General features: G+C 37.3%; 1 protein-coding gene across 1 annotated transcript in view; it reads left to right on the forward strand.

Moving 5' to 3' along the window:
- The window catches only part of SMCHD1 (structural maintenance of chromosomes flexible hinge domain containing 1), a 259470-nt gene that overhangs the window by 203437 nt on the left and 30315 nt on the right, over nucleotides 1-25718 (forward strand). The window contains exon 48 of the mRNA XM_051970385.1: nucleotides 2191-2274. Within this exon, the coding sequence (XP_051826345.1) occupies nucleotides 2191-2274 (84 nt within the window). The remainder of the gene's footprint in view (nucleotides 1-2190; nucleotides 2275-25718) is intronic.

Genomic DNA, 25718 nt, shown 5'->3' on the forward strand with positions numbered 1-25718 from the left:
TTAACAAGGGGAAAGAGAAGACCTTATATAATGAGAATATAAACTTGGAGATTGAAGTCCATAGCTTGGCTTCCTGATTGTATACAGTAACTGGAGTCAAGATAATGCTGTCAATGCAAGAATTTCAACCAGGACCTACAGCAATAAAGGCCCACTTAAGGACAAGGTAATCCTGACAGTGCCCTTCCCTATGACTTATTTAGATACTTGCTGCTAGTGGGAACATGGCCTTTCTCTGGGACCTTATTCATCCATTTCATCAGTGACAGGAGAGTGAAATAAGTACATTCAAGAGATATAACAGAGGTCAGGACGTGCTTGAGTACTGATTAGATAAAAATGGTGGAAAAGAGTAAGGTATTAGGATGATACTTATGTTGTGAGCCAGGATGGACTGAAAGTATGGTGGTAGCCTCAAAAAATAATAAAGAATTTAAGAAGAGGAGTAGATTTGGGAAAAATATAATAATGAGCTCAGTTTTGGACAAAATAAGCTTGAGATGCCCACTAGACATCTGGTTTGAGATATCAAAAAGACATTTGGAGATGAGCAACTAGAGATCAGAAGAGAGATCAGGGCTGGATAAGTATATCTGAGAATTATTTATCTACATAGAGAGGGTACTTGGAACCAGTGGGAGCTTATGAAAGTCCTCAGAAGAGGATATCAAAGTCTTTCTTGGAGAGAGGAGATTCCAGAAAATTCCAGAATGGGCCATATCTCCCCGCCCACTGCATTTAGACAGATTCATAACATGGGTAACACACATACTAACAAGCATGCATGGGCTGAGAATCATCGATTTAAAGCTGGAAGTGACTTCAGGAGCTACATTTAACTTCCTTCTAAGCTCAATTAAAGTGCCAGTATTTAGGGAAGCCTTTTCTGAATCCCCTAATTGTTGACAACATTTTCTTTCTTGGGTTATCTTTCATTTATTTATCTATGTATTTGCTATATTCTATAGTAGAAGGCAAGCCTCATGAGGGCAGGGTTAGTTTTGTTGTTGTTCTGGCTCTGCATTCCTGGAAACTATATGACTATAGATGGCTTTGATTTCTTCTTTCAAAAACAGTTCGTATCCTTTGACAATGTATCACTTACCCCTAGACATGTTCAATTGGGCATCATCCTCTTATTATATGAAGTTACAAGACCACTTGAAAAAAGGAGAAGAGAGCTAAGATGAGGTACTTTTTATAACTGTAGCCAGGGAGAAAAGTTTAACAAGATCTAGAACAGATCATAATAGATAAAATATGTCCTGAAATTTTTATGCCCTGAAATTCAAAAACTTGCGCACACATAGAAACATACACAAACTACAAAGACAGAAGAAATATCAGAGAAGTGACACAATGGGAAAATACATAAAATATAGCTTACAAAAGTATAATAGGGAATGTGAAAGGACTAACACAAATATTTAAAACCCAGAGCTATTCCCTAATGGATAAGTGATCAAAAAATAAGAATAGTTTTTAGTTGGTTGTTATCCTTCATTCTTGAAAAAGACAAAAATTACATCATTATGTTCAAATTAAGTAATAGTATGTCTGATTATTGCTAATCAGACCAATATGAGCTCCAAATAACCTACCACAGGACAAACACAAATAGTCCATGTGAACATTTGGGGGTAGATTCTCTAATTATGCATATCTCACATTTCTTCTGAGATACTTCAATTCTGCTTTGTTCATAGAGCACAGAATCTTCTCTAATGAAGGCACACCTTGTTGGCCAGTCCAGTGTCTCCCATACCATGCAATCAATTCTAAAGTTCTTAAGAGAGACCTTGAGAGGGTCTTTGTATCACTTTTTTCTTATCACCACATGAGCATTTGCTCTGTGTAATTTCTCCATAAAATAGTCTTTTTTGGCAAGTGTATGTTTGGCATTCAAACAATGTGGCCAACCCAACAGAGTTGTGCTCTCTGCAGTAAAGTTGGAATTCTTGGCAGTTTAGTTCAAGAAAAGACCTCAGTATCTGGTGTCTTATCCTGCCAGGTGATCTTCAGAATCTTCCTGAGACAATTCAAATGGAAACAATTCAGTTTTCTGATCTGACATTGGTACACTATCTAGGTTTCCCAGGTGTACAACAGTGAGGGCAGAACAGTATCTCTGGAAACTTTCAGTTTGGTAGTCAGTCTAATATTTCCTTTCTCCTGCACTTTTCTTTGTAGCCTCCCAAATACTCAGCTAGCTCTTGACAATGTGTGTGTCAACGTCATTATCAATTGTACATTCCTGGAAAGTATACTGCCAAGGTAAGTGACCTTATCCACAGCATTCAAAACATCTCCATTTGCTGTAACTAATAGTTCCACATATGGATGATGGAATACCTGTTTTTTCTTGGTGTTAATTGTTAGGCCAAAATTAGCCCAAGGAAGAAAGAACTGATCCATACTTTGTTGCATCTAGGCTTCAGAAGCTACATTAAAAGCACTGTCACATCTGCAACCAAAAAAATCATGCACCAATACTCCCACCACTTTAGTTTTGGTTTGTAACCTTTTAAAATTGAAGAATTTAGTATCAGTGCAGGAGCTGACCTTGATGCCATGTTCATCTTCATTAAAGGCATTTTACAGCATGATTGAAAACATTATGCTAAAAAGCATGGGAGCAAGCATACAGCCTCGTTTCACTCCACTGGTGATTCAGAAAGCATGAGAGTATCATCTATTAACTGGAAGGTAGACAAGCATGCTATTGTATAATTAATGTGCAATACTGATGAATTTGGGGGGCAACCAGATTTTGACATAATTTTCATTATGACTGACTCATGACTGACAGTATCAAAGGCCTTTCTCAGATCTACAAATACTGTAGACTTCTATTCTGCTCCTGGCTTTTGTCCTGAAATTGTTGGGCATCAAATACCTCATAGACTATTCCATGGGACCCTTCTGAAGCCACATTGGCTCTCAAGTAGATGACCATCTTCCAGATGAAGGATCAAACTATTAGGGAGAATTCTAGCAAGAATCTTGCCAGAAATGACTATGGAGAGAATCCCTTGTGATTGTCACAGAATAATGGCCTTTACCTTTATAGAGATGGACAATGGGGATGTCCTTGAATTTCTAGGGGATAATTTCTTCTTGATATGGAAAATTTTAGTCAGTTTTGTATAAGCAATGGATTTCCCACCTTGTAAATTTCAGATGGAATAGTATTAGCCCCAGGTGCTTGACCATGCGAAAAGAACCTAAAGGTATTCAAAACCTCTTCTCCAGTTGGAATTGCAGCTAGGAAAAGATTGACTTCAACATGAGGCAAATAATTTCAGTGACATCAGCAATGATTGAGAACATTATAGAAGTGTTCACCCCATCTTTCTAGGATCATGGTCTTATGACTAATCACTATGACTCTATGAACACTGAATAGTTGAGTTGTACCCTAGATCTTTGGCCTATAAATAACTTTCAAGGTTTCATAAAAATATTTTTTGGATTGTTGTTCATAAAGCTGAATTTCATCTACTTTATTACTGAGCCAAGAATTCTGCATCTCTTTAAGCTTCATTTATCCTTTACTTTTGATGGAATTAACTCCTAGCTTCTTAGAAATGGATGAACGAGCCTGCTGGTACACTTTGTGGATTCTCGTGTAATGACCCCACTTGCATCCAGGACACCCCAGAATCAGCCGGAGTCAGGATAAGCAAAAGTTCTCAATCTTTATTCTCGGTCCCCAGACGCAGGATTGAACAGGATGGAAGCAGAATCAACCTGATCACCTTCTCCCTCATCTACCGCTGAGAGTGAATATCCCTGGCTAGCTTTACTCCACCCCTCTAATCCCTCCTACAATCCTTTATACACCAATCATTGAGCCAGTATGGATAGTGAAAAGGACCATTTTCCAAGCATATGCCCATAGAGTATCGTCCAATCAGAAGTTAGCCTCAAGCGCTAGCAGTCCCAGCAGTCCTGATCTCAGTGCATAGTTCCAGCCCTCTACATCTCCTGCTTTCTTTTGTTTTAAAACACTGGTGGTCACACCATCCCTGACTTCTCAGGATGGTGAAAGCCCCTAAAAGGAGGTGATCACGACCCCCCTGACTTCTCAGGAAGGGAGATGAAAACCACCAAAGGGAAGTGGGGGTTGCTAGCAGGTTTCTGGGCTAAAGGGTCTTATTATGCACAAACCCATCAGCATGGGAGGTATTATACAAGCACATAGCAATAACGCAGAGGTTATTAGTGATGACTCTCCCCACAGTCAGTACAGGCTCAATGTGGTGCAACAGACATGAATTGTACACGCAAGTAGTGATATAACAAACAATATAAATCTTTCTCTTTTTTTTCTTTTATAATAACTTTATATTGACAGAATCCATGCCAGGGTAATTTTTTTTACAACATTATCCCTTGCACTCGCTTCTGTTCCGATTTTTCCCCTCCCTCCCTCCACCCCCTCCCCTAGATGGCAAGCAGTCCTATATATGTTAAATATGTTGCAGTATGTCCTAGATACAATATATGTTTGCAGAACCGAATAGTTCTCTTGTTGCACAGGGAGAATTGGATTCAGAAGGTAAAAATAACATGGGAAGAAAAACAAAAATGCAAATAGTTCATATTCGTTTCCCAGTGTTCTTTCTTTGGGTAGCTGCTTCTGTCCATCATTTATCAATTGAAACTGAGTTAGGTCTCTTTGTCAAAGAAATCCACTTCCATCAGAATACATCCTCAAACAGTATCGTTGTTGAGGTATATAATGATCTCCTGGTTCTGCTCATTTCACTTAGCATCAGTTCATGTAAGTCTCGCCAATCCTCTCTGTATTCATCCCGCTGGTCATTCCTTACAGAACAATAATATTCCATAACATTCATATACCACAATTTACCCAACCATTCTCCAATTGATGGGCATCCATTCATTTTCCAGCTTCTAGCCACTACAAACAGGACTGCCACAAACATTTTGGCACATACAGGTCCCTTTTCCCTCTTTAGTATCTCTTTGGGGTATAAGCCCAATAGAAACACTGCTGGATCAAAGGGTACGCACAATTTGATAACTTTTTGGGCATAATTCCAGATTGCTCTCCAGAATAGTTGGATTTGTTCACAACTCTACCAACAATGCATCAGTGTCCCAGTTTTCCTGCAACCCCTCCAACATTCATCATTATTTTTTCCTGTCATCTTAGCCAATCTGACAGGTGTATAGTGGTATCTCAGAGTTGTCTTAATTTGCATTTCTCTAATCAATAGTGATTTGGAACACTCTTTCATATGAGTGGTAATACAAACAATATAAATCAATATGGTGTTAAAAGAGATTTCCAGAAGTACTAGAAGGAGGGTATGTCAACAACAGTCATCCATATGCCTCCTTTAGCAGCCAAGAAATAGCGTAAACCAATCTATTGTCCATTGCTTCACATGTCAGGGAATCCAATGATCCCCCCAAGTTTTTGAAGTCCTGCAACAGTCTTATCATTTCTCAGAAAATCCAATGATTCCTGAGAGTTTTTGAAGTCCTGCAACAGTCTTATCATTTCTCAGAAAATCCAATGATTCTTGAGAGTTTTCAAGTCATACAACAGTCTTATCATGTCTCAGAGAATCCAGTGATTCCTGAAGGTTCTGATGTCCTACAACAATCTTATCATGTTTCAGAGAATCCAATGATTCCTGAGGGTTTTGAAGTCCTACAACAATCTAATAATGAAATCAGAGAATCCAATGATTCCTGAGGGTTCTGAAGTCCTACAACAGTCTTATCATGTTCCAGAGAATCCAATGATTCCTGAGACTTTTCAAGTCCTACAACAGTCTTATCATGTCCCAGAGAATCCAATGATTCCTAAGACTTTTCAAGTCCTACAACAGTCTTAGCATGTCTCAGAGAATCCAATGACTCCTGAGGGTTTTGAAGTCCAGCAATTTTTTTTATTATAGCTTTTTATTTACAAGATATATGCATAGGTAATTTTTCAGCATTAACAGTTGCAAATCCTTTTGTTCAACCTTTTCCCTTCTTTCCCCCACCCCTTCCCCCAGATGGCAGGTTGACCAATACATGTTAAATATATTAAAGTATAAGTTAAATACAATGTATGTATACATGTCCAAACAGTTATTTTGCTGTACAAAAAGAGTTGGACTTTAAAATAGTGTACAATTAGCTTGTGAAGGAAATAAAAAATGCAGGCGGGAAGTCCAACAATTTTTGATGTCTATGAGTCAAACGCCATAACTGCCATGCTCTTTCAGTGGTGGGCACAGTCAACAATGGGACCACCCGATGTTTCTTGGGTCTTCTCCTTTGTTCAAGGATCTGCTCCGTCTCTCTGCAATGGACAAGGCAAATATGGCTCGTTGGCACCCATCTGATTCCTTCTTTATCTGTGGAGATACAAGCAAACCCTCTCCCCCAAGAAGTTAACCTATCTGGTTCCTTCCATTCACCACTTTCTGGGTCTCTCTACATCACCTGGCGATTATCTAAAGATAGTGGAGCTGCTCACACTGGACACTGCCCTTATGGTGGGTTATAAAACCTGTCTGCTGGAGCCAGTGCATCTTTGTCAAAAATCAAGAAGTTAATAGTATAAAGAGCTAAATTTAGAAGTTCTCTAGGGTTACTTGGGGCTCCCCCTTTCTTTTGTTTTTGTCTCTGTTTCTCCTCTCTACTATTGCCTGTCCTTGAGAATTAAAGGGTATGCCAGTGGTGTGTAAAATCTTATACTGTTCACAAAAGTGTGCAAAATGTTTAGAAGTATATGCAGGTCCATTATCTGTTTTTATGGCTTGTGGCACACCCATAATGGCAAATACTTGTATAAGGAATTCAGTGACCACTTGGGCTGTCTCTTTTGCTGCTGGTATTGTAAAAGTGAATCCTGAAAAGTTGTCTACCACAACATGAATAAAAGACAGACGACCAAAAGATTTATAATGGGTCACATCCATTTGCCAGATTTCACTGGGTTTTTTCCTGGAGGCAGTGTAGGAGCATGGAAAGGAAGGTAAGCTGTACAGGCTTTTACTATTTTCCTTGCTTCCTCTCTTGTTATTCCAAATTGCAAACATAAAGCTCGAGCAGACTGATGATATTTAAAATGAGATTCTTGGGCTTCTTGAAATAAAGGAATATTGGCCAGCATAGTTAGAAGGCTATCTGCCTTTGAATTACTATCAAAAATTGAACGTGGGAGTCCACTATGAGAGTGGACATGCAAAATATAAATCTTACCTGGATGCTTTCTCACTTGCTCCTGAAGTTCCTTGTAGAGCTGATATATATTAGAAGTTGCAAATTTTATTTGGGCTATGGCTATTCTTTGTACCACATCTACTGAATAGGCTGAATCAGATATTATATTTATATCTCCTGGGTAATAAGTGAGAGCTAACATGATTGCATATAATTCATTCTGCTGAGTGGACTGAAAAGGAGTTTTGACTACTCTCTTTATAGTTAAGTCATAAGAGCATACAGCACAAATATTATGTTTGGATGCATCTGTAAAGATAGTTGGTCCTTTAAGAGGAACTTTAGAAACTTTTTTTTCAAGAATCCATCGCCAATTATGTAATAGTCTGTTTATCTTTAAAGAAGACCCGTGTCCAAAATTTGGAGCCATGGCCAATAAAATTTGCCACTCTGGGATGGTCTCACAGCACACATTAATTTGTGTATTGGTGTAAAAGGTGTATATCTTGTCAGGTCTTATCCCAGATAATTGTACTGCTCGCCTAATGGCCTATAATAAAATTCTAGCCACCAGCACTGGGTAAGGAGTAAGGCTTTGTTCTGGTTGTGCCAGGAGGTTCACCTACTCTATCACACTATCTCCTTGATGAAGGACTGCTCTGGGTGTCTTTTGTGTAGAAAAAACCGATATTTCCAAGGGTTTTTGAGTGACCCTTTCAACCACATTGGATAAAGCCAGTTTGACTTCTCTCAAAGCCTCTGGAGCTTCTTTTGTAAGCTGGCATGGTGAATTTAAAGCACTGTCTCCATTAAAATGTCATATAATGGTTGCAATTGATAGGTAGTCAAGCCTAACACTGGACGCATCCATTGGATATCTCCTATCAATTTCTGAAAATCATTTAAGGTGTTTAGCTTCTCTGTTCTTAAGGAAAGTTTTTGTACTATAAGCACCTCAGGGTATACTTCAAATCCTAAATATTGAAAAGGACCATGTCTTTGAATTTTTTCTGGCTATGTGCAATTTGTAGTATTTTAGTGTTTTCATAGTCTTTTGTGGACATGCTTTTAACATTTGTTCCTCAAGTGCACATCCTCATATATCATCCATGTAATGTAGTAACATAACTTTTGAAAATGCTTTTCTTACTGGAGCAAGAGCAGCAGCAACATACATTTGACACATAGTAGGGCTGTTTTTCATTCCCCGTGACAAAACTGTCCAATCATATCTTTTATAAGGTTCAGCTAAGTTAACGCTGGGCACTGAAAAGGCAAATCTTTTCATATCCTCCTTATCCAAAGGGATAGAATAGAAACAATCCTTAGTATCTATGACCCAAAGAGGCCATTCTCTAGGCAATTGAGTAGGAGATGGAAGTCCAGGCTGAAGAGTTCCCATAGTTTCCATCTGTTCATTTACCTTTCTTAAATCAGTCAACATCCTCCATTTTCCAGATTTCTTTCTTACAACAAACACTGGGGAATTCTAAGGACTTAGAGAAGCTTATAAGTGTCCTTGGTCAAGCTGCTCCTGTACTATATCTAATAAGGCCTGAATTTTATCGCTAGCTAAGGGCCACTGTTCTATCCACACTGATGTATCAGTTTTCCATTGGGTAGGAACAGGTGAAAGTGTTGACAGGCCTTCAACAGCAGCCCTGCCTAAAAAAACCGAAGTACTCATTTTTAACCCTAATTGCTGTAAAATGTCTTTTCCCCACAGATTGATGGGGATTTTTTCAACTATAAAGGGAGTAAAAACTCCTGTTTCACCTTTAAATATCCATCTCAAAGGGGTACCACTAACTTCAGCTGCTATTGATTCTCCTATGCCAGACATGTAGTTGTCTGCCTTAATCTTTGGCCAGTGACTGGGCCAGTTGGCACCTCTAATGACTGTACAATCTGCACCAGTGTCTACCAATCCTTCCAATGGTAGGCCATTTATATAGATAGTGAGCATAGGTCGGTCAGCTGTTACAGCTGCTGTCTCGTATATTCCTGGATTTTGTTGCTTGGAGTCAGAATCTGGGCAACTATCACCAGATTGCTTATTAGGAGTCTGTATCAGTAAACTTGATGCTGCTACTTCTCCTGGGTGATAAGTCACACATTGTCTACCTGTATTAGTAACTGAGATATTAGCTACACATTCCCCAGTTTCTCACATCAGTGTGTGGATGGACACTGTTTTGTACATATAAAAAAGAGGTGAAATGGTCAAGTCTACTGTGCCTGGAGGCAAGGGATCCATAGGCTGGAGAGGAATAGATTTCACCTCTCCAGTGGGTATCTCAGTTGTCCCAGCTGCATACAACTCTATTCTCCCCAATTGTAATCCCTTTCTCCCATCAGATAGCTTCCTGGCTGGTTGACTGTGTAATCCCCTTCTCCCATCATATGGCTTTCTGGCTGATTGGTCATGTCTGGGTACTGAACTTCTAGGCACTCTCTGGGTGCACCATTGGCTGCCATCATGCCCCAAGTGTTTTTTGCCTGGAGCCCTGGAGCTGGGCCCCTCATCCCATTTGCCTGAATCTGTCTACATTGCCTCCAAGAGGCCCAATGGAAGCCTCTGTTGCGTTTTGGACATGGGGTTTTGGGTCTTTTTCTCCCATCCTGTTTTCTCACTCTGTCTCTAGGCCAACATTGAGCTTTCAGATGCCCTACTTTACCACATTGAAAGTATTGACAAGTCTCCCTGGAAGTCCCTTGCCAGAAGGGACCCCGTCTTCCCATGTTGGGATTTTGGGAAGTCTGCATCATAGCCTGGCTATGAAAGGTATTTGTGTCCACTATGGCACAGCATCTTATGATCTCCTCTAAAGGAGCATCCTTGCACAGTCCTATTATAATTCTTCTGCAAACCTCATTAGCATTTTCTTTAGCAAGTTACCTTATCATAATATCTGTTACTGCATTTTCACCATTAGTTCACATGACAGCTGTCTGCAAATGTCCCACAAAGTCAGCAAAGGGTTCGTTTGGCCCTTGTGTTATTTTTGTGAAGGCTTCCCCCTTGTCGTTCTTATTGGGAAGCGAAGATCATGCTTTGATAGAAGCAGCAGCAATTTGCCCATAAGCTGCTAAGGGGTAATTAATCTGTACTGAAATTTCTGCATAAGAATATACACCTGTTGGTAGGTCACAGGTGATTGCATCATTAACTCCACTTTGATTATTTTGTTGGGCTTGTATCCTACAGAGCTCACTATATTCAGAAAGCCACAAGTCGTTTTGTCCAGGTTCTAGGCATATCCTTGCTATAGATTTCCAGTCATTAGGGGTTAAGACTTCAGCCAAATTCTGTAGTAACATCTTAACATAAGCTGATGTGACCCCATAAAGAGTGCAAGCCTTTTTCAGGTCTTTGAGGATTTCTAGATCAAAAGGAGAGTATCTTCTACTTTCTTGACCTGAAGAGTCTTGAATCACTGGATACATTTCCATTTGCAAATCACTTAAATTCTGGCCTTTTTCCCTGGCTTTAACTACTGCCTTTTGCAATCTAGTCAGAGGAGGGGGTGATTTTTTGGGGGGAGGTGCTGATGGTGTCACATCCCCTCCTATTCCTCCTTCCCCCTCCATCCTGGAAGGTGGAGTTAATGGGGGTGTGTGAAGAACCAGTTCCAGTTTAGGTGGGGTTGAAGCTGCTTTGTGAGAGGCAGAATCACCACGCCCTTCATCCTCACTTAACTCCCCATGCCCTCTGGTGATATCGCAGTAAATCCCTCCTTTGTCCTCCTCATTTTCCTCACATTTCCACATCTGGCCATTCTGAAAACTTTTCTTTTTTCTAGAACTTGCAGAGTTTTTTAAGGCCAATTGTATTATGCTGTGTGTGTGTGTGTGTGTGTGTGTGTGTGTGTGTGTGTGTGTATGTATGTATGTATGTGTATATATATATATATATATATATATATATATATATATATATATAGTGTTTCTTTGGTGACTCGGAACCATTATCATTATAATATTTGCAGAGTTGATCTCCTACAAGTTTCCAATTATCTAGCCCTATCTCTTCTTCCTCAAAGAACCAAGGGGACATACATTCTAATGTATCCAGGAATCCATCAATCTGCTCCCAAGTCATGAATAAGCCCTGTCTCTCTATCAGTCTGAGTATGCTTCCTGTAGATCTCCTTTGGGGTGGGGTTAAGGTTGGGGCTGGGGCTGGGGGTGGATCTTTTCTCAATATCTGCCCCATTGCAGCTAGAAAAGATTACTATTTTAGCCCTTAACAAAGTAAGTCTATTTAAATACTCACCCTATTTCCTAGTCACCTGGTCACTTCTTCAGTGAAGTTAGCGTCCTCGGTTCCCATGCTTGGGCGCCAAAGGTATTGACCGCGGTCGCACCCAGGACACCCCAGAATCAGCCGGAGTCAGGATCAGCAAAAGTCCTTAGTCTTTATTCTCGGTCCCCAGACGCGGGATTGAACAGGATGGAAGCAGAATCTCCGTGACCACCTTCCCTCGTCTACTGTCAGAGTGTGTCCCTGGCTAGCATTACTCCACCCCCTAGTCCCTCCTACAATCCCCTATACACCAATCATTGAGCCAGCACGGATAGTGAAAAGGACCATTTCCCAAGCATATGCCCATAGAGTATCGACCAAGCAGAAGTTAGCCTCAAGCGCTCACAGTCCCAGCAGACCTGGCAGTCCCGATCTCAGTGCATAGTTCCAGCCCTTTACATTCTCGTTTCACATTTTGCAGTTTCTGAATTTCTTCATCGTTTTTATGAATCCAGTCTTGATGTTTGCGGGTGTCCTGACCCAGGTGAGCAAATACAGTGCTGTACCCCAAATCCTTGAAAGCTGCCCACTCCTTTTCTGCTCCACTATTGTCAGCTGTGTGTTGGCACAACTTTCCCCCCATGTTAGCAACAAACTCTTCCTACTCAGAGAAGTGCTCTGATATGTTGACATTAATTCTTCTGGTAGTCTTTTTACCTTGGGGCTGCCATTTCTGCTGAAGGCAATTATTTAGCTTGGAGAGGACATCTATAATTGGCTTACAATCCTTACAATCACATTGTATTGAATGCCAGTGTTTGCTGCAAGTGTGCATCCATGAAATTTTATTACATTTAGATAAATGGAAGATAGTGCTGTTGATGAGAATACAATGAGATGCACAAGTCTTCAGCAGGAAGTGACCATTGCTGTTGCTGTTTCCAACTCCATTCTTACAATGAATTCCATGCCATCTTTGATGGTCTGTGCCTACTCTAGCATTAAAATCGCTCAGAATTATAAACTTGATGGCTCTTAGCTATTGATGAGAAGAGTCTCTAGAACTTCATAAAATTTTTCTTTAACCTCTTTGACTTGATAACCTCCCCAGAGTTTCTCTTGGTGAGAACCAAGGCACTGAGGAGGGTGATGTGGCATTTTCCTGTGGGTGGCAATCACATTGTTTTGATTGCAAAACAGACACCAGCTTCATGGTGCTGCTCTTCACTGCAGCCACTCCAGAAAAGTGTATCCAGCTCCGACTTCAGTCAGCTGGTTTTCATTTTCCAGCTTTGTTTCACTCAGAGCTGCTATTTGGATGTGATTTGATAACTGCCAAGTTTTCTTGTAGCAAGAGCTATTGGTCTTTCAGATTTACCAGATTTTGTGTGTCTGTAAGTGTGTGCACTTTCCATGTGCTGATAGTGAGTGGAATCAGTTTTGCAGAAGTTTTTGTACATTTTTTAAGTGCTTTGACCATAGAGTGGAATCCTCATGTGCTGTAGTAATCTAGTCAGGGTTGCATAAGCAGACAATTTTTAGAGCACCATTTCTAGCTCCTTCCTCATGCCAAGAGATGAGCAGTATGATCCTTTAAAAACTGCTGAGACATCAGGACACTGCTGCATCTAGTAAGAAGATGACCCCATGGCCCAGGCCACCTATGTGCAAGGCTGTGACTCAGCTTGCATTGTACCGGCACCTGCACCTTCATCGCTTGCCTATTGCCACCTATCTTTGAAATAGGTAGAAATGATAAAATTAGATGGGGGATGTCTTTTGATTTGTGCACAGGTTGGGTTTAAGTGAAGCAGAGTTGCACAAAGTCATCAGCCTTACTCTCTCTTCCAGAGTCCTCACTTCCCATTGGCAGGACAGAGTCAAGATGAGTGGTGATGACTCGAGATGCATATTCAGTTTCTAACCAAGCTAGAAGTGCTCCACAGCACCCGCTTCAGTTACTCTCATGGCCATTGGAACAATTTGTGCTCATACCCACTCCACCAGACGAAGTTTTCACATGCTTGGGGTAGATACTGCCCTTACTTGTGGATGGGCTTGAGACTCTTCAGTTTCCCTTAGTCTTAGTTAGTCCTTCTGTGGAAACCAGGTTGTGGCCACTATGCTATAGCTTCTTGGAGCCACAAGTGAGAGTTAGGTGGATCCCCCAAAAGTGAAAAGGGCTAAAAAGAGCTCAGACGCCTACAGCAGAAATAGTAGTTTTTCTTGAATGTAACCTATTTCCCATAGTTTTGAATAATTTTTGAGTCAAAAAGTATGAGATATAAATGGCCACATTAAAAAAAAATGCTTGAAATCACTAATAGTAAGGGAAATGCAAATTAAAACAACCTTGAGGCTTCAACTCACACCATGTAAATAAAAAAGATTCCAAGAGTCAGTATTGGAGAAGAAGATAAGCACACTATTAATGTGTTGATAAAACTGTGAAATAATCTAGCCATTCTGTATTGTTTGGGACAATGCAAGCCAAGTGACTGAACTGTTCATACTCTTTGATGCAGCTCGTTCATTTCTGATTTTGTGCCCCAAGAAAATCAAAGATAAAAATGCCATTCCAAACAAAATATTCATTTTTTTTGATAGTAGTAAAGAATTGGAAACAAAATGAGTGCCCATTTGTTGGAAAGTGACTAAAAAAAACTGTTGCATATTGAATGTTGAAGAACATTTTTAGTAAGAAATGATGAATATGAAGAATTCAAAGAAATGTGAAATTTGTATAAATTGATGCAGAATAACATAAGGAGAACCAAAAGAACAATAGAAACAATGAAATAATGAAAACGGGCTCATTTTTCATGTCAGAAAAGTAAGAGACTAGTAGAACAGAATATTGCCTGCATTGTCAGATGAAAATTCCATATCGAAATATTTTTGCTTAATTATTTTGAGAGAGAAAATATGAAAATACTTTGATAGAAAGGAAAAAGAAATCAATACTATCTTAAAGAAGCATATTAGAGAACTACAAAGTGCTATGGGAGGTCTGAGGGGAAAAAAAATCATGACTGACTGGGAGATTAGACAAAAAGAAATCATTTGAGTGATGCACTTAGATCAGAGGTGTCAGGCCTGCAGCAGTCTTAAAACTAAATCCTTGGGCAAGCCATACGGATCCTTGCTTCAGATTTGTCTCCCCTCTCCTTTTTTCTGCTTGAGTTTGATGCTACTGCCTTAGATAGTATCTTAAGTGAATCTTGAAATGGATATTGTGCTATGGACAGCAGTTTGGTGTTAAAGAGTAAGATATGTATGACAAAAAAAATTATTAGGCTTAAAAAAGTCTTTCCTTATTTTTTCATATTGAAAAATCTAATTTTTCTTGATGTTATGCTTTCATTATACGTCTTCCCATTTTTCAGTCTAACTGCCAAAACTCATGTCCTCAAAGCTCCAGTCGATGCTATATTGGTTCCCCTAATGTGGTCATTTTATTTTTGTCCAATTTAGGCCCAGAAAATCAAATCAGTTATTCAGCAATTTCCATTATAGCATGTAGTACAGATATTTGGAAATGTACAAGTTCCAGCTTTTAAATTTAAGTTTGCCCACCATTTCCAAGGTATATTGTTATTTACTTAATATTTAAAATGAAATTCTCCTTACTATAACATCTTACTTATTTTTAAGTAAAAAATTCAAAACCCCTAGAGAAGAGCATGACTGTTCTATTAATTCACTGCCAGAATCACTAGTGTGCTAAGCAACTTTGTATGCCAAATGATTTGGTAAAAAATCATTATGCTTCTCAGAGTTTATTTTTAACACAACGAGATGCATTTGGTTGCCAGTTTCTGCCTGTGCATGTCTTTTTAATATATAGCTAAAATAATTGAGGCCAGCAGAGGTGGAGATGTTATTAACCAATCAGAAACTGAGAAAAGTCATCCTGCCCTCCTCACAGTAGCCAATAATGTGGCTAAAAACACACTTATTTTTTACTCATTTTTGAATATGTCCTCACTTTGCTCCTTCCTTTTGCTGCATAAATTCCTAGGCTTTCTTCTCCTTGAAGTTTCATCCTCCCCACAATAATTAAAACTTAAGACCAAGACAGCCATAGTAACAACAGCCATTAAGAAAATTTGCCCCTCCTTCCCCCACCTCACCCTAACACCTGGGCAGGTATGTTTCAGCTCTCCTTACAGTTTTAGAAATTGTCTTTTAATTGATATCCTTGCCTCAAGTCTCTCCCTATAATTCCAATCCATACCTACCAATTATGTTTTTCCAAAAACAAAGAAATGACAATATTACTCCTCTACTCAGTAAATTCCAGGGGCTCCCTAGTGACTATAGAGCCAAAAATAAACTGGCTTTTAAAACTTTTCACAATTTGGCTTCAAGCTACCTTTTGAAAGCTTTATTATACATATAATTCCCTTCTGTAATTCTATGGTTCTGGTAATTTGGCTTTTTTCCTATTTCTCACTCTTATACAAAAACAGAATTAAAATATTCAAACGTGTGGGAAATTAATGTATGATATCCATCAAAGAGAACCACATAAGGAAAGAAAAACTTCCTATTGAGTTAAAATCAGAAACAAGCTTCTGTTATTGCATTGTATATGGTCAGTATCTATACTGGGAAGTATGACTTGTTGAAAAAGTATAATGTTTACTAACTGATTTGTATATTGTGTATTTTTTTTAAGTATCTACAAAAAAGGAATTTCCCCCCTTGACTGGTTAAGTTTATCAAATTGATTAATTGCCAACAATAATTATTTATAAATTTTCCCAAACTAAAAGCACAAAGACAGGATTTTTTAAAAAAACAAAGCATAGTCAATCACATTAATATTACTACAATACTATCATTAATGATATTTTTAGTGAGAACAAAAAAAATTGTTTTCATACTATTAAATAAAATTTAAAATATTTTTAAAATAATGCTTATTTATTTCACATTTATCTCATCCTTTTAAAATGTCTAATTTTGTATGATTTATAATGTACAAAATGCATTAATACAGTAGTTCATATAATTTGCACATAAATATATATATATATATATTTTGGGACATGATCAAAATATTTTAGTAATTAGAGGAGATTATATAGGCAAAAAGATTTAAAGACCACTGATATAGATTATGATATATAATTAGATGGGTAATATAAAAGGTTGGCCCTTTTGTATCGTGTTGGACTGACACTAAAAATAGACAATGAGCTAAGAGCAGAGTTGAGTATTAAAAGAAGAGAGGATGAATTCATGTAACAGCCTTAAGTTTCTCCTTAAAAATATCTAACATCTTTTTACAACAATATTCTGGACAAACAATATAGCTTCAATTCAGGAAGTCCTAGATTTTAAACTATAATACTAAGAAGTGATAGGTCTATAATATTCATCAGATCACTTGACCTCTTATCTGTGTTTGTCAATCTCTAAGTTTTCTCTACTAACACAGCTGAGTTTTGTGTTCCTTGGCTGCAAGCCATAGAATACCACAGTAGCTGAAAAATTAGAATTGCCCATCAAGCAATGAAGAAATTCATGGTGGGCACAAGCAAATTCTAAAATAGTAACAACTAAGAATCGTGCACAAGAAATTGCATTAATAATAACCTCAGAGAGATCTTTCACTTGGGAAAGAAGATGAGCCAATCATATGAAGAGTATGAAAGATAACCAATTTACTGGTATTCCTAGAATGTCAAAAGAACTAGAAGATCTTGAGTATTTTGGGTAGATACTTTGTAAAACTATGTGTAAATACGGAGTCACACATGATGGACATATATGAATGAGAGTTATTACAATCTGTCTCATTGAAAAGTTGTATCTATATAGATGAGCTCAGAGGAAAAACTTGGTGCAAAAGGGAAAGATGTTATGTACTCTGATAGCATGTGACACTTCTTTTGTCAGTGAAGCATTTTCTTCATGTCTTACTTAACATGGAATTCTATTGTGGTTTGGAATGAAATAAACCATTCAAGGGAAGAATTTGAATCCAATATATAGCAATATGCCTAGACTGTTCAGTAGGGAATATTTTTAGTCAAATCAAATGTTTTCTATCTCAACTAATAGCCAGAAATGATGTATTAAAGTAGATTGATGAAATATGTTACAATATTTAACATGTATTGGTTTACCTGCCATCTGGGGAAGGGAATGGGGGAAGGAAGGGAAAAGTTGGAATAGAAGGTTTTGCAAGGATCAATGCTGAAAAATTACCCATGCATATATCTTGTAAGTAAAAAACTATAATAAAAAAAAGAAATATGTTACAGAGGGAACAAGGCTCAGAGACATTAAGCGACTGTCATGATAAGAACAGTTATTGGAATCAATACTTTCAGCTCTCAAGTTCAGTGCTTTTTTCAGTATTATATACTACTTTTTTGAGTTTATAAATTTTGCTTGAGAACAAGATTAAATGAAGACTAGCATATGGACTTTTTTGGGGAAAATATTTTTAGCTCAATATAATTATTCAAACAGAATTCCTAAAAATGCCTACGGTGCCCCAGTGGATCTGTGCTGCTTTAATGCACCAAATACCCAACTTTTCCCCATCATCTTCCCTCCCTTCCCTCCAGATGGCCCAAAGGATTATGCAAGGTGACTATATATGTCTCTACACCAAATCCCTCTATCTCCCTGTTTAGAACCTTGCCTCTTTTACTGAGATCATTGAGGCTGTTCACCATGAACCACCCTCTTTTTCTCTCCTCTGCACCTCAAAATCCCATGACATTGTCCACACTTTCTTCTTTCTCCTAGTCTCTAGTTATGTGGTATCTTTTCTTCTTGTCAAGGATACCCCCTCTACATGTACTTTTGATCTCATCTTCTTTCTTCTGCAGCACATTGCTTCCTCAATCATTCCCTTTCTCTAACCTTCAATCTCAAACTCAGGTATTTATTGTGAAGTTGCCAATTATCTTTTTATTTTAAAAATATTTTTATTTCTTATTATTGTGAACTTCTATTATTACAGCTTGATTTTACAGTAGTCTTGTTTGTGTTTGCCTCTGAACTTATATCAGTTATCTTTTTTAAAACAAATATTTGCTAATATCTTTTAATTTTGATACTCCCTAAAATTTTTCCATATCTTTCTCCCTCTTCCTTTCAGAGACTCATATAATAAAAGGATAATCTTAAGGGGAAAAATAAGCAAAGGAAGAGAAATAATCCACAAAACCAATCAATCCAAAAATAAAAGCAATATTATACACAAATGGACCTTCCTTCCCATTTGTAAAGGAAGATGGAGATGAGATTCTCACATCTCTTCTTTGAGGTTATGCTTAGTTATAATTTTAAAACATCCCTTTTCAATTATTTTCAGCTTGTTCTTTCCATTTCCATTTTGTTATTGTGCATGATGTTTTCTTGGCTCTGCTTACTTCACTGAATCCATTTATGTAAATTCATATTTTTCAGCATATTCATCATTCTCAAGCTCAGTAATGTTCCATTACATACATGTAGTACAGTTTGTTTAACCATTCACCAATCAATGGATATTTATTTTATTTCTAGTTCTTTGATATAAGTATTTTAGTCTGTATCAGCATTTTTCTCTTTATCAGTGACTTCCTTGGAGTATAAACTTAGGTTAAAGGTGATAGGCATTCTAGTCACTTTATATATACACTTTGAAATTGCCTTCCAAAATGGTTGTTCTATTTCTTACCTCTCCCATAAGGCATTAGTGTGCCTATCTTTCCAAAGTCTATCCACTACTGATTGAATATTCCCAGTTTTTATCATCTTTGCCAATTTGCTGGATGTGAGATGAAACCTCAGGTTTGTCTTGATTTGTATTTCTCTTGTAAGTGATTTGGGGCATCCTTTCATATGACTATTAATAATTTGAAATTCTGTTGAGAACTGTTCATTATCTTTGGTTATTTGTTTATATATTAGAAAACTGGTTTTGTTTTTTTTATCTGTTAGATGTCTATGTATTTTAGATATCAAACTCTCATGTGAGAAATTTGACATAAAGGTTTATTCTAACCCCATCAGTGACTTTTCTTCTGATCCTAGGTGTATTTTGTTTGCTCAAATGTTTTAAAATTTTGTTTAATCAGATTATTTATTTTATCTTTTGTAATGACTTCTCCCTAGTTTGGTTAAGGTATTACTAAGATTAGGTTCAGAATATATCTCCTAGACTTTTTTAGCAGAGAAGAGGATTTATAAAATTGATCTGAACCCCAGAAGCTAGTCAGCTGGAAACTGCTATGAGACCAACCACACACCCAAACCAGAGGGCTACTTGGGTTGACATTTCTATGAAATGGACAAATTTATTTATTTACTTTTACTGTTTACTTTTCTCTTTGTGCCTTTTATCTGTAAGGTCTACTTATCAAAGAAGATTGCTCCCTTTTGATTTGATCAAAGAGTGTCAATTGATGTCAATAGATTATTTCCTTTTCTCCACATTAAATCTGATAATTAGAAACCCTGGTTTCTAAAAGTATTCATCATATCAGTTAGTGATTAAGGAGACTGTCTCTAACAGAATCAAATAGGGGAACGAGAGAAATGCTCTTTCTCTCTCACATTAATAGCAAGTCATTAAAATTGGGGAGATCCAAACTTTTTTCCCTGTCCTATTTCTTTGTCCAATGGCCTACTTCTTAAGGATAGGAGGATAGTACTAACTTTCTCCTCAGTCTTGTTCAAATCCCACCCAGCCTTACAAGGAATGTAATCTAAGGCGAATTCCTGCCTACTTGTTTTACTCAAGCATATATAGATGGGGGTTGATCCTTTGTCTAGGTTGCTCAAGGTTGGGGATTGGTCTAAGTGTAGAGATAGTGACATAATGTCTTTCTAGCCCCTTATTGGAGTGAGCCCACTTTTCTTTGTAAAATCCACCTCTCATTTACCAATCAGTTGGTTGTCACCCTCAAGAACCACCCACTCTTCCAAGAGCATATCAAATGTGAGCCTCGTGAGGAATCTTTGGCATTCAGGAATGTCACTGATCCTTTTTATTAATAAAATGCTAGCATTATTAATAAAATGATTAATTATCAGGGGAAAAAGTCTTATTTCCTACAAATAGCTATGCAAAGTAGATGATATATTTCTCTTCTAATTATTTTTTGGTATGATTTCTAATATGTTTATTTTGAATCTTTTTTGGAATATAAAATAATATGGTGATCGAAGTCTCATTTCTTCCAGACTGCTTTCCAGTTTTTCCAAAAGTTCTTATCAAATAAGAAGTTCTTTCCTAAATAGTTTGAGTTTATAAAAGACTGGTTTTTTGAGTTTCATTATTTCTCCCTTGTTTAGTCTTTTCCATTGATTTACTTTTCCATTTTAAAAAACTACCAGTGATCTCTTAATTGCTAATTCTGATGCTCTTTTCTTGGTCCTCATAGCTCTCTTCCTGGATATCCTTTCCTTGTTGGGTTTTTATAACAATATTTTTTTCTTGGTTTTCCTCCTGTTTGTTTAATCACTATTCAGTTTTCTTTTCTAGCTTATCATGCCTTCCAAATGTACATATTCTCTGAAGTTCTAGATCATTCTTCTCTCTCTACATTCTCTGGATAGTCTCATCAGCTCCCATGAATTCAATCATCTCGATGCATGAGATGACTCAGAGCTATATAACAGCTCAGATCTAACCTCATTACTCTCCTGTTTGCTCTAATAACATCTTACTGTTTCTAGAATCAAATAAAAACTCCTTTTTCAACTTTTTAAGCTTTTGATAACTTGGCTTCAATTTATTATTCTAGCCTCATTGTATCCCCTCCTAATCTCTCTGTTCTAGACAAAGCCCAAATATTACTTTCTACGTATAGCCTTTCCTGTTCCCCACAAATGCTAGTTCCCTTCCTTTCCAGCTGACTGATTGACATTTATTTGTATTTATTTTTTTATGTGTATGTATATATGTAATGTTCTCTTCTCTAAAATATAATCGTTCTCCGGGATCAGGTTTCTTGGGAGGCTTCTGGAGGCAGCGTTAGTTTCAGTTCAGAGTATTAATCACCTCAAATGCAGCCAGGAGTTAAAGTCCAGACCCTTTATTTTCTCCTTCAAAATAGCTCAGTTAGCTTTCTTAGAGACCTATGTCTCTTCTTGGTTCTGAGAGCTCTTGCCACTAGTCCTTTGTCTCTTCCAGCTTCAGCCTCTAGCTCCCTCTGAATCCAAAGCCTCCAGCCAGCACAAAGGTGGAAGTTGGAATGAATCTGACTCCTTCTCCGAGAGTGGGCTTGTGGACTTCTAACTTGTGAATCTCCTCGACTTATGAATCTCCTTGACTTATGAATCTCCCGAAGTGAATCCTGACTTGTGAATCTCCCGGAGTCTCTAGTGGGCTTGTCCTTTAGTGGGCTTCTCCTTATATTGCTCTCTTAAAGGTATAAACTCTAAAGATGTGAAAAGTGTGAACTCTGAACTAGAGAACTGTTAAGTACCATGCTAAATTAGATAATTATTGTTTCTATCAATTCCAGTGACTTGTAAGAATTCTAACATATATATCTGTTGTCCTCTCCTTTTGGAATGTAAGCTTCTTTGAATAGGGATTGCTTTATTATTTGTCCTTGTATCTCTTAAAGATACAACTCAGTGGTATAGGAAGGTAATGGAATATTATTGTTCCATTCAAAATGATGAAGAAGCTGATTATGGAAAGGCTTGAAAAGATTTACATGAATTGATGCTGAGAGAAACAAGCAGAACCAGGAATGTACACAATAATAAGAAGAATGTGCGATGATCATCTATGAAAGACTTGGTTCTTCTCAGTGGTTCAGTGATCTAAAGCAATCCCAATAGACTTTGGACAGAAAATGCCATGTGCATCCAGAAAAAGAACTAAGAGACTGAATAACACATGCTATTCACTTCTTTTTTCTGTTTTTATTTTTTATCTCTCCCGTTGGTTTTTCCCTTTTGCTCTGATTTTTATTTCGGAACATGATTCATAAATCAGTGTGTTAAAAATAGATAAAAAATTAAGTTAAATTAAATTAAACCAAAAACAAAACAAGAACAACAACAAAAAAAGACACAATTCCAGCACTACCTTTTAAATGAAGTTTTTTTTTTTGAGCTTCCCAACTGTTTGTGTCTTCTCTTTCTATTTTTCATTTAATTTTTTTTCCCAAAGAGGTGAGAATGTGATGCAGTCATAGAATTTGGTCATGGATAATGAGGTTTTGATGCGATAATGAGGTATTAAGCTAACTGTAAAATTTTGGCCATACTTTTTCAAAGTAGGAATAAATCCTTTGAGTGACTCAAAAAAGAAAAACAGTTTGGGTTGAGAAAATAAATTAGCCATGCTTCTGGGGAATTCAAGGTAGTTTTCAGCCCAAGATCCAGAAGTGGAGGAAGAACCAGGATCTTGAAAGGAAATCCCTTTTGGTGGAGAGAAGGTTTCTCTATCCTCTCTCCATCAGGTATATTGCATTGAAGTGGAGCTCTTTGACTGGTAGAAAACACTGAACTATCTGGGAACAGAACCATATTCTTCAGATACTAAGAAGTCGGATTTTGAGGAAGGAAACTCCTTCAAAAGCCCTGGCAGCTAAGACGACAACTAGATATGGAGAGAAACAGACCCTGGGAGACCACCTGATTAATTTACCGAGGAGAGACAGTGCATCTATAAGAATTTGTCTAAGGGCTTTGGAAAGAGGACTTCCACTTCCTACCTATGGTTCTAGGAGTTGAGTTGCCTTTGCCATATATGCATCTCACACGTGTGCCTCATTCCTTCTGTACTTTAAGTTTGATCCAAGTTTTTTGTTTTTTTTAAATGAGTGCTGTGTGCTTGTGGGAGAACTTGGCCCCATTCTATGAGGGGAAGTGAAGAATATTTTGCAGCTATCATTTGTTTGTTTGGTTTTTTTTTTAACTATCCTAGGAAATTCTTTCCTCAGAGCCAATGTTTATCAGCTGATTATTATTCAGAAACACACATCTCCAGATAATGATGAGTTATCACAGTACAAGGATAGACCCTCAGGGCTATCCGTGGAATCTCAGGTGGCAGCAAATACTAAACTAGGAAGAAACCTAGTGAGGGTGTTACACTTGTATTTATTCTCTTTATAAAGTATTCTCTATAAATTTATGTAAACACTTGTTTCTCTGGTTATGTTGTAAGCTTCTTGAGAGTAACTATTGCTTCATTCTTTGATTTTTAATATACAGGACTTGGCATAATACCTACCTCAGAGAAGGCATTTGATAAGAGCTTATTAACTGATTTTCTGTTTGTTTCTCATCACCTGAGAGTTAGAAACAGAATTTTATCTTCCATATTCCAATTTCTGGTTTAAATTTGTATATCACTGAGAGAGTCCTCCCTCGTTTTAAAGAATAAATCACTTATGATTTACAGAATCTCAAAGATGGAAGGGGTATCAGAGGACTTCTTGTCTAATCCATATTTGAACAAGAATCCTATTATCACTGACAACAGATTTGCTCATGGGTGATTCTTGTTCTCATGAGGGGAAGCACATTTTCCTGAGGCAGCATTTTCTTTCAATTTATTACTTCTATCTGTTGTGATGAGCAAATATGAAGTCTCTCATTTCTCCTATTATAAATAGCTGATGGGAAGGAGTTGGTAAGGTGCCATAGGAGATAGAATGCTGGACCTTGGTTCAGAAAGATTCATTTTCCTAAATTCAAATCTAGCTCTGTGATAAATTATATAACCCTTTTTGCTGCCTCAGTTGCTTTATCTGTAAAATGATTTGGAGTAGGAAACGGCCAAACATTCAAGTATGTTTGCCAGGGAAACCCAAAGTGGGTAACAAAGAGTCAGACATGACTGAATGACTGAACAACAAAGAACTGATAAAGATAGCTAGTTGGGCAGATCCAATCCTTTACTGAAGGCTGCTCTGATGTTTTTTCCCAAGTCCAAGGTTCTTGGACTTTCACTTGAAATTCATGATTAAAAAAATATTTTATAGATCACAAGTTTTCTTATTTAAATAATCCTATAGTGGCATTGTGGATATAGTCATGAAGATAAAAAGACTTGGATTCAAGCCACCCTCTGTTATATATTGATTGTGTGATCTTGGATAAGTCATCCGAACTCAGTGCCCATTGGCAAATCTCTCAGATTAGTAATTGCAGAGGAGATGGTGACCAGGGCTTTCTGATTTGAGAGTTCCCTATACCAGTAAAATTAAAAATCTCTTTCATATCTATATGACACTCTCCTAATAACTGTTCTATGTCTTGTTACTTTGTTTTATGAATAGACACCAATAAAATGCTAATAGTTGAATGGAAAAGATTTTAATAGCAGGAAGTAAAACATCAAGTGTTTATAAGTGTTTACCTCTATGAGAGAATCAGAGATTTTAGATCTGGAAGAAACCTTAGAGTTCTATTTCATTTAATAATTTTACAAATGATTAAACTTGAATGAGGTCCCTTCTAGCTTAGGTAAGCAAGAAGCAAATCTGAGAGTCATACCTTAATCCTTTAGCTTCAAATTCCGGGCGTGTACACTATTAGCACACTAGCTATAGCTTGTCTCATCACAGTTTGTTCAAGTTTAATATTGTGTTTTGATTTCCATTTGTATCTTTAGAGGAATAAGCAAACTTTTTCAGTTTAGTGAGATAATAATGTATGATTATCAAGTGATGAGATTCATTCTATAAACTTCTATGAAACCAGATTTATAACTTTACTGTCATAACTATGAGGAATATGGACATATTATATAAGGTTATATAACTTCAGAGAGCAAAAGCTAAAAAATCTGATACTCATCAGCTATTATCACAATAAAATTATTAACTACACTTCTGCAAATGGTGCTGGGTTCTTCCCTTTCCTCACCCCTTTCACTAGTTCATCCCAGGCTTCCCTAATTCCAGGGTGAGTAATTTTGGAACTGTAATTCTAGAGCTCTTAGAGCAATGTCTTACTATTTAAACAAATGGGGTTTGGCTGAATCTTAATAGTAAATAGGCTTTTGCCACTTTACCTAATTTAACTTATTTTTGGTTTTCATTCCTTGTATGGTATAATACTGAAAATCAGTTGTTTTCTATTGTAGAAATTTGTTTGAGATACTTTTCTTTTTGACACAAAGCCTATTTAGTAGGTGGAAATGGAAAAAAAATTAATTCCTCTCCAGGGACCCAATCTATTCAATGATTAAATTCTTGCTATTTGCAATGAAATGTACTAAGTGCTAAGAATACAAAAAATGAAGGGGGGGAGGGGAACCCTCCACTTTCTTTTGCTAAGGCAATTGAAGTTAAGT

This window comes from Antechinus flavipes, chromosome 1 (genome assembly GCF_016432865.1).
Source record: "Antechinus flavipes isolate AdamAnt ecotype Samford, QLD, Australia chromosome 1, AdamAnt_v2, whole genome shotgun sequence".
Taxonomy (NCBI): Eukaryota; Metazoa; Chordata; class Mammalia; order Dasyuromorphia; family Dasyuridae; genus Antechinus; species Antechinus flavipes.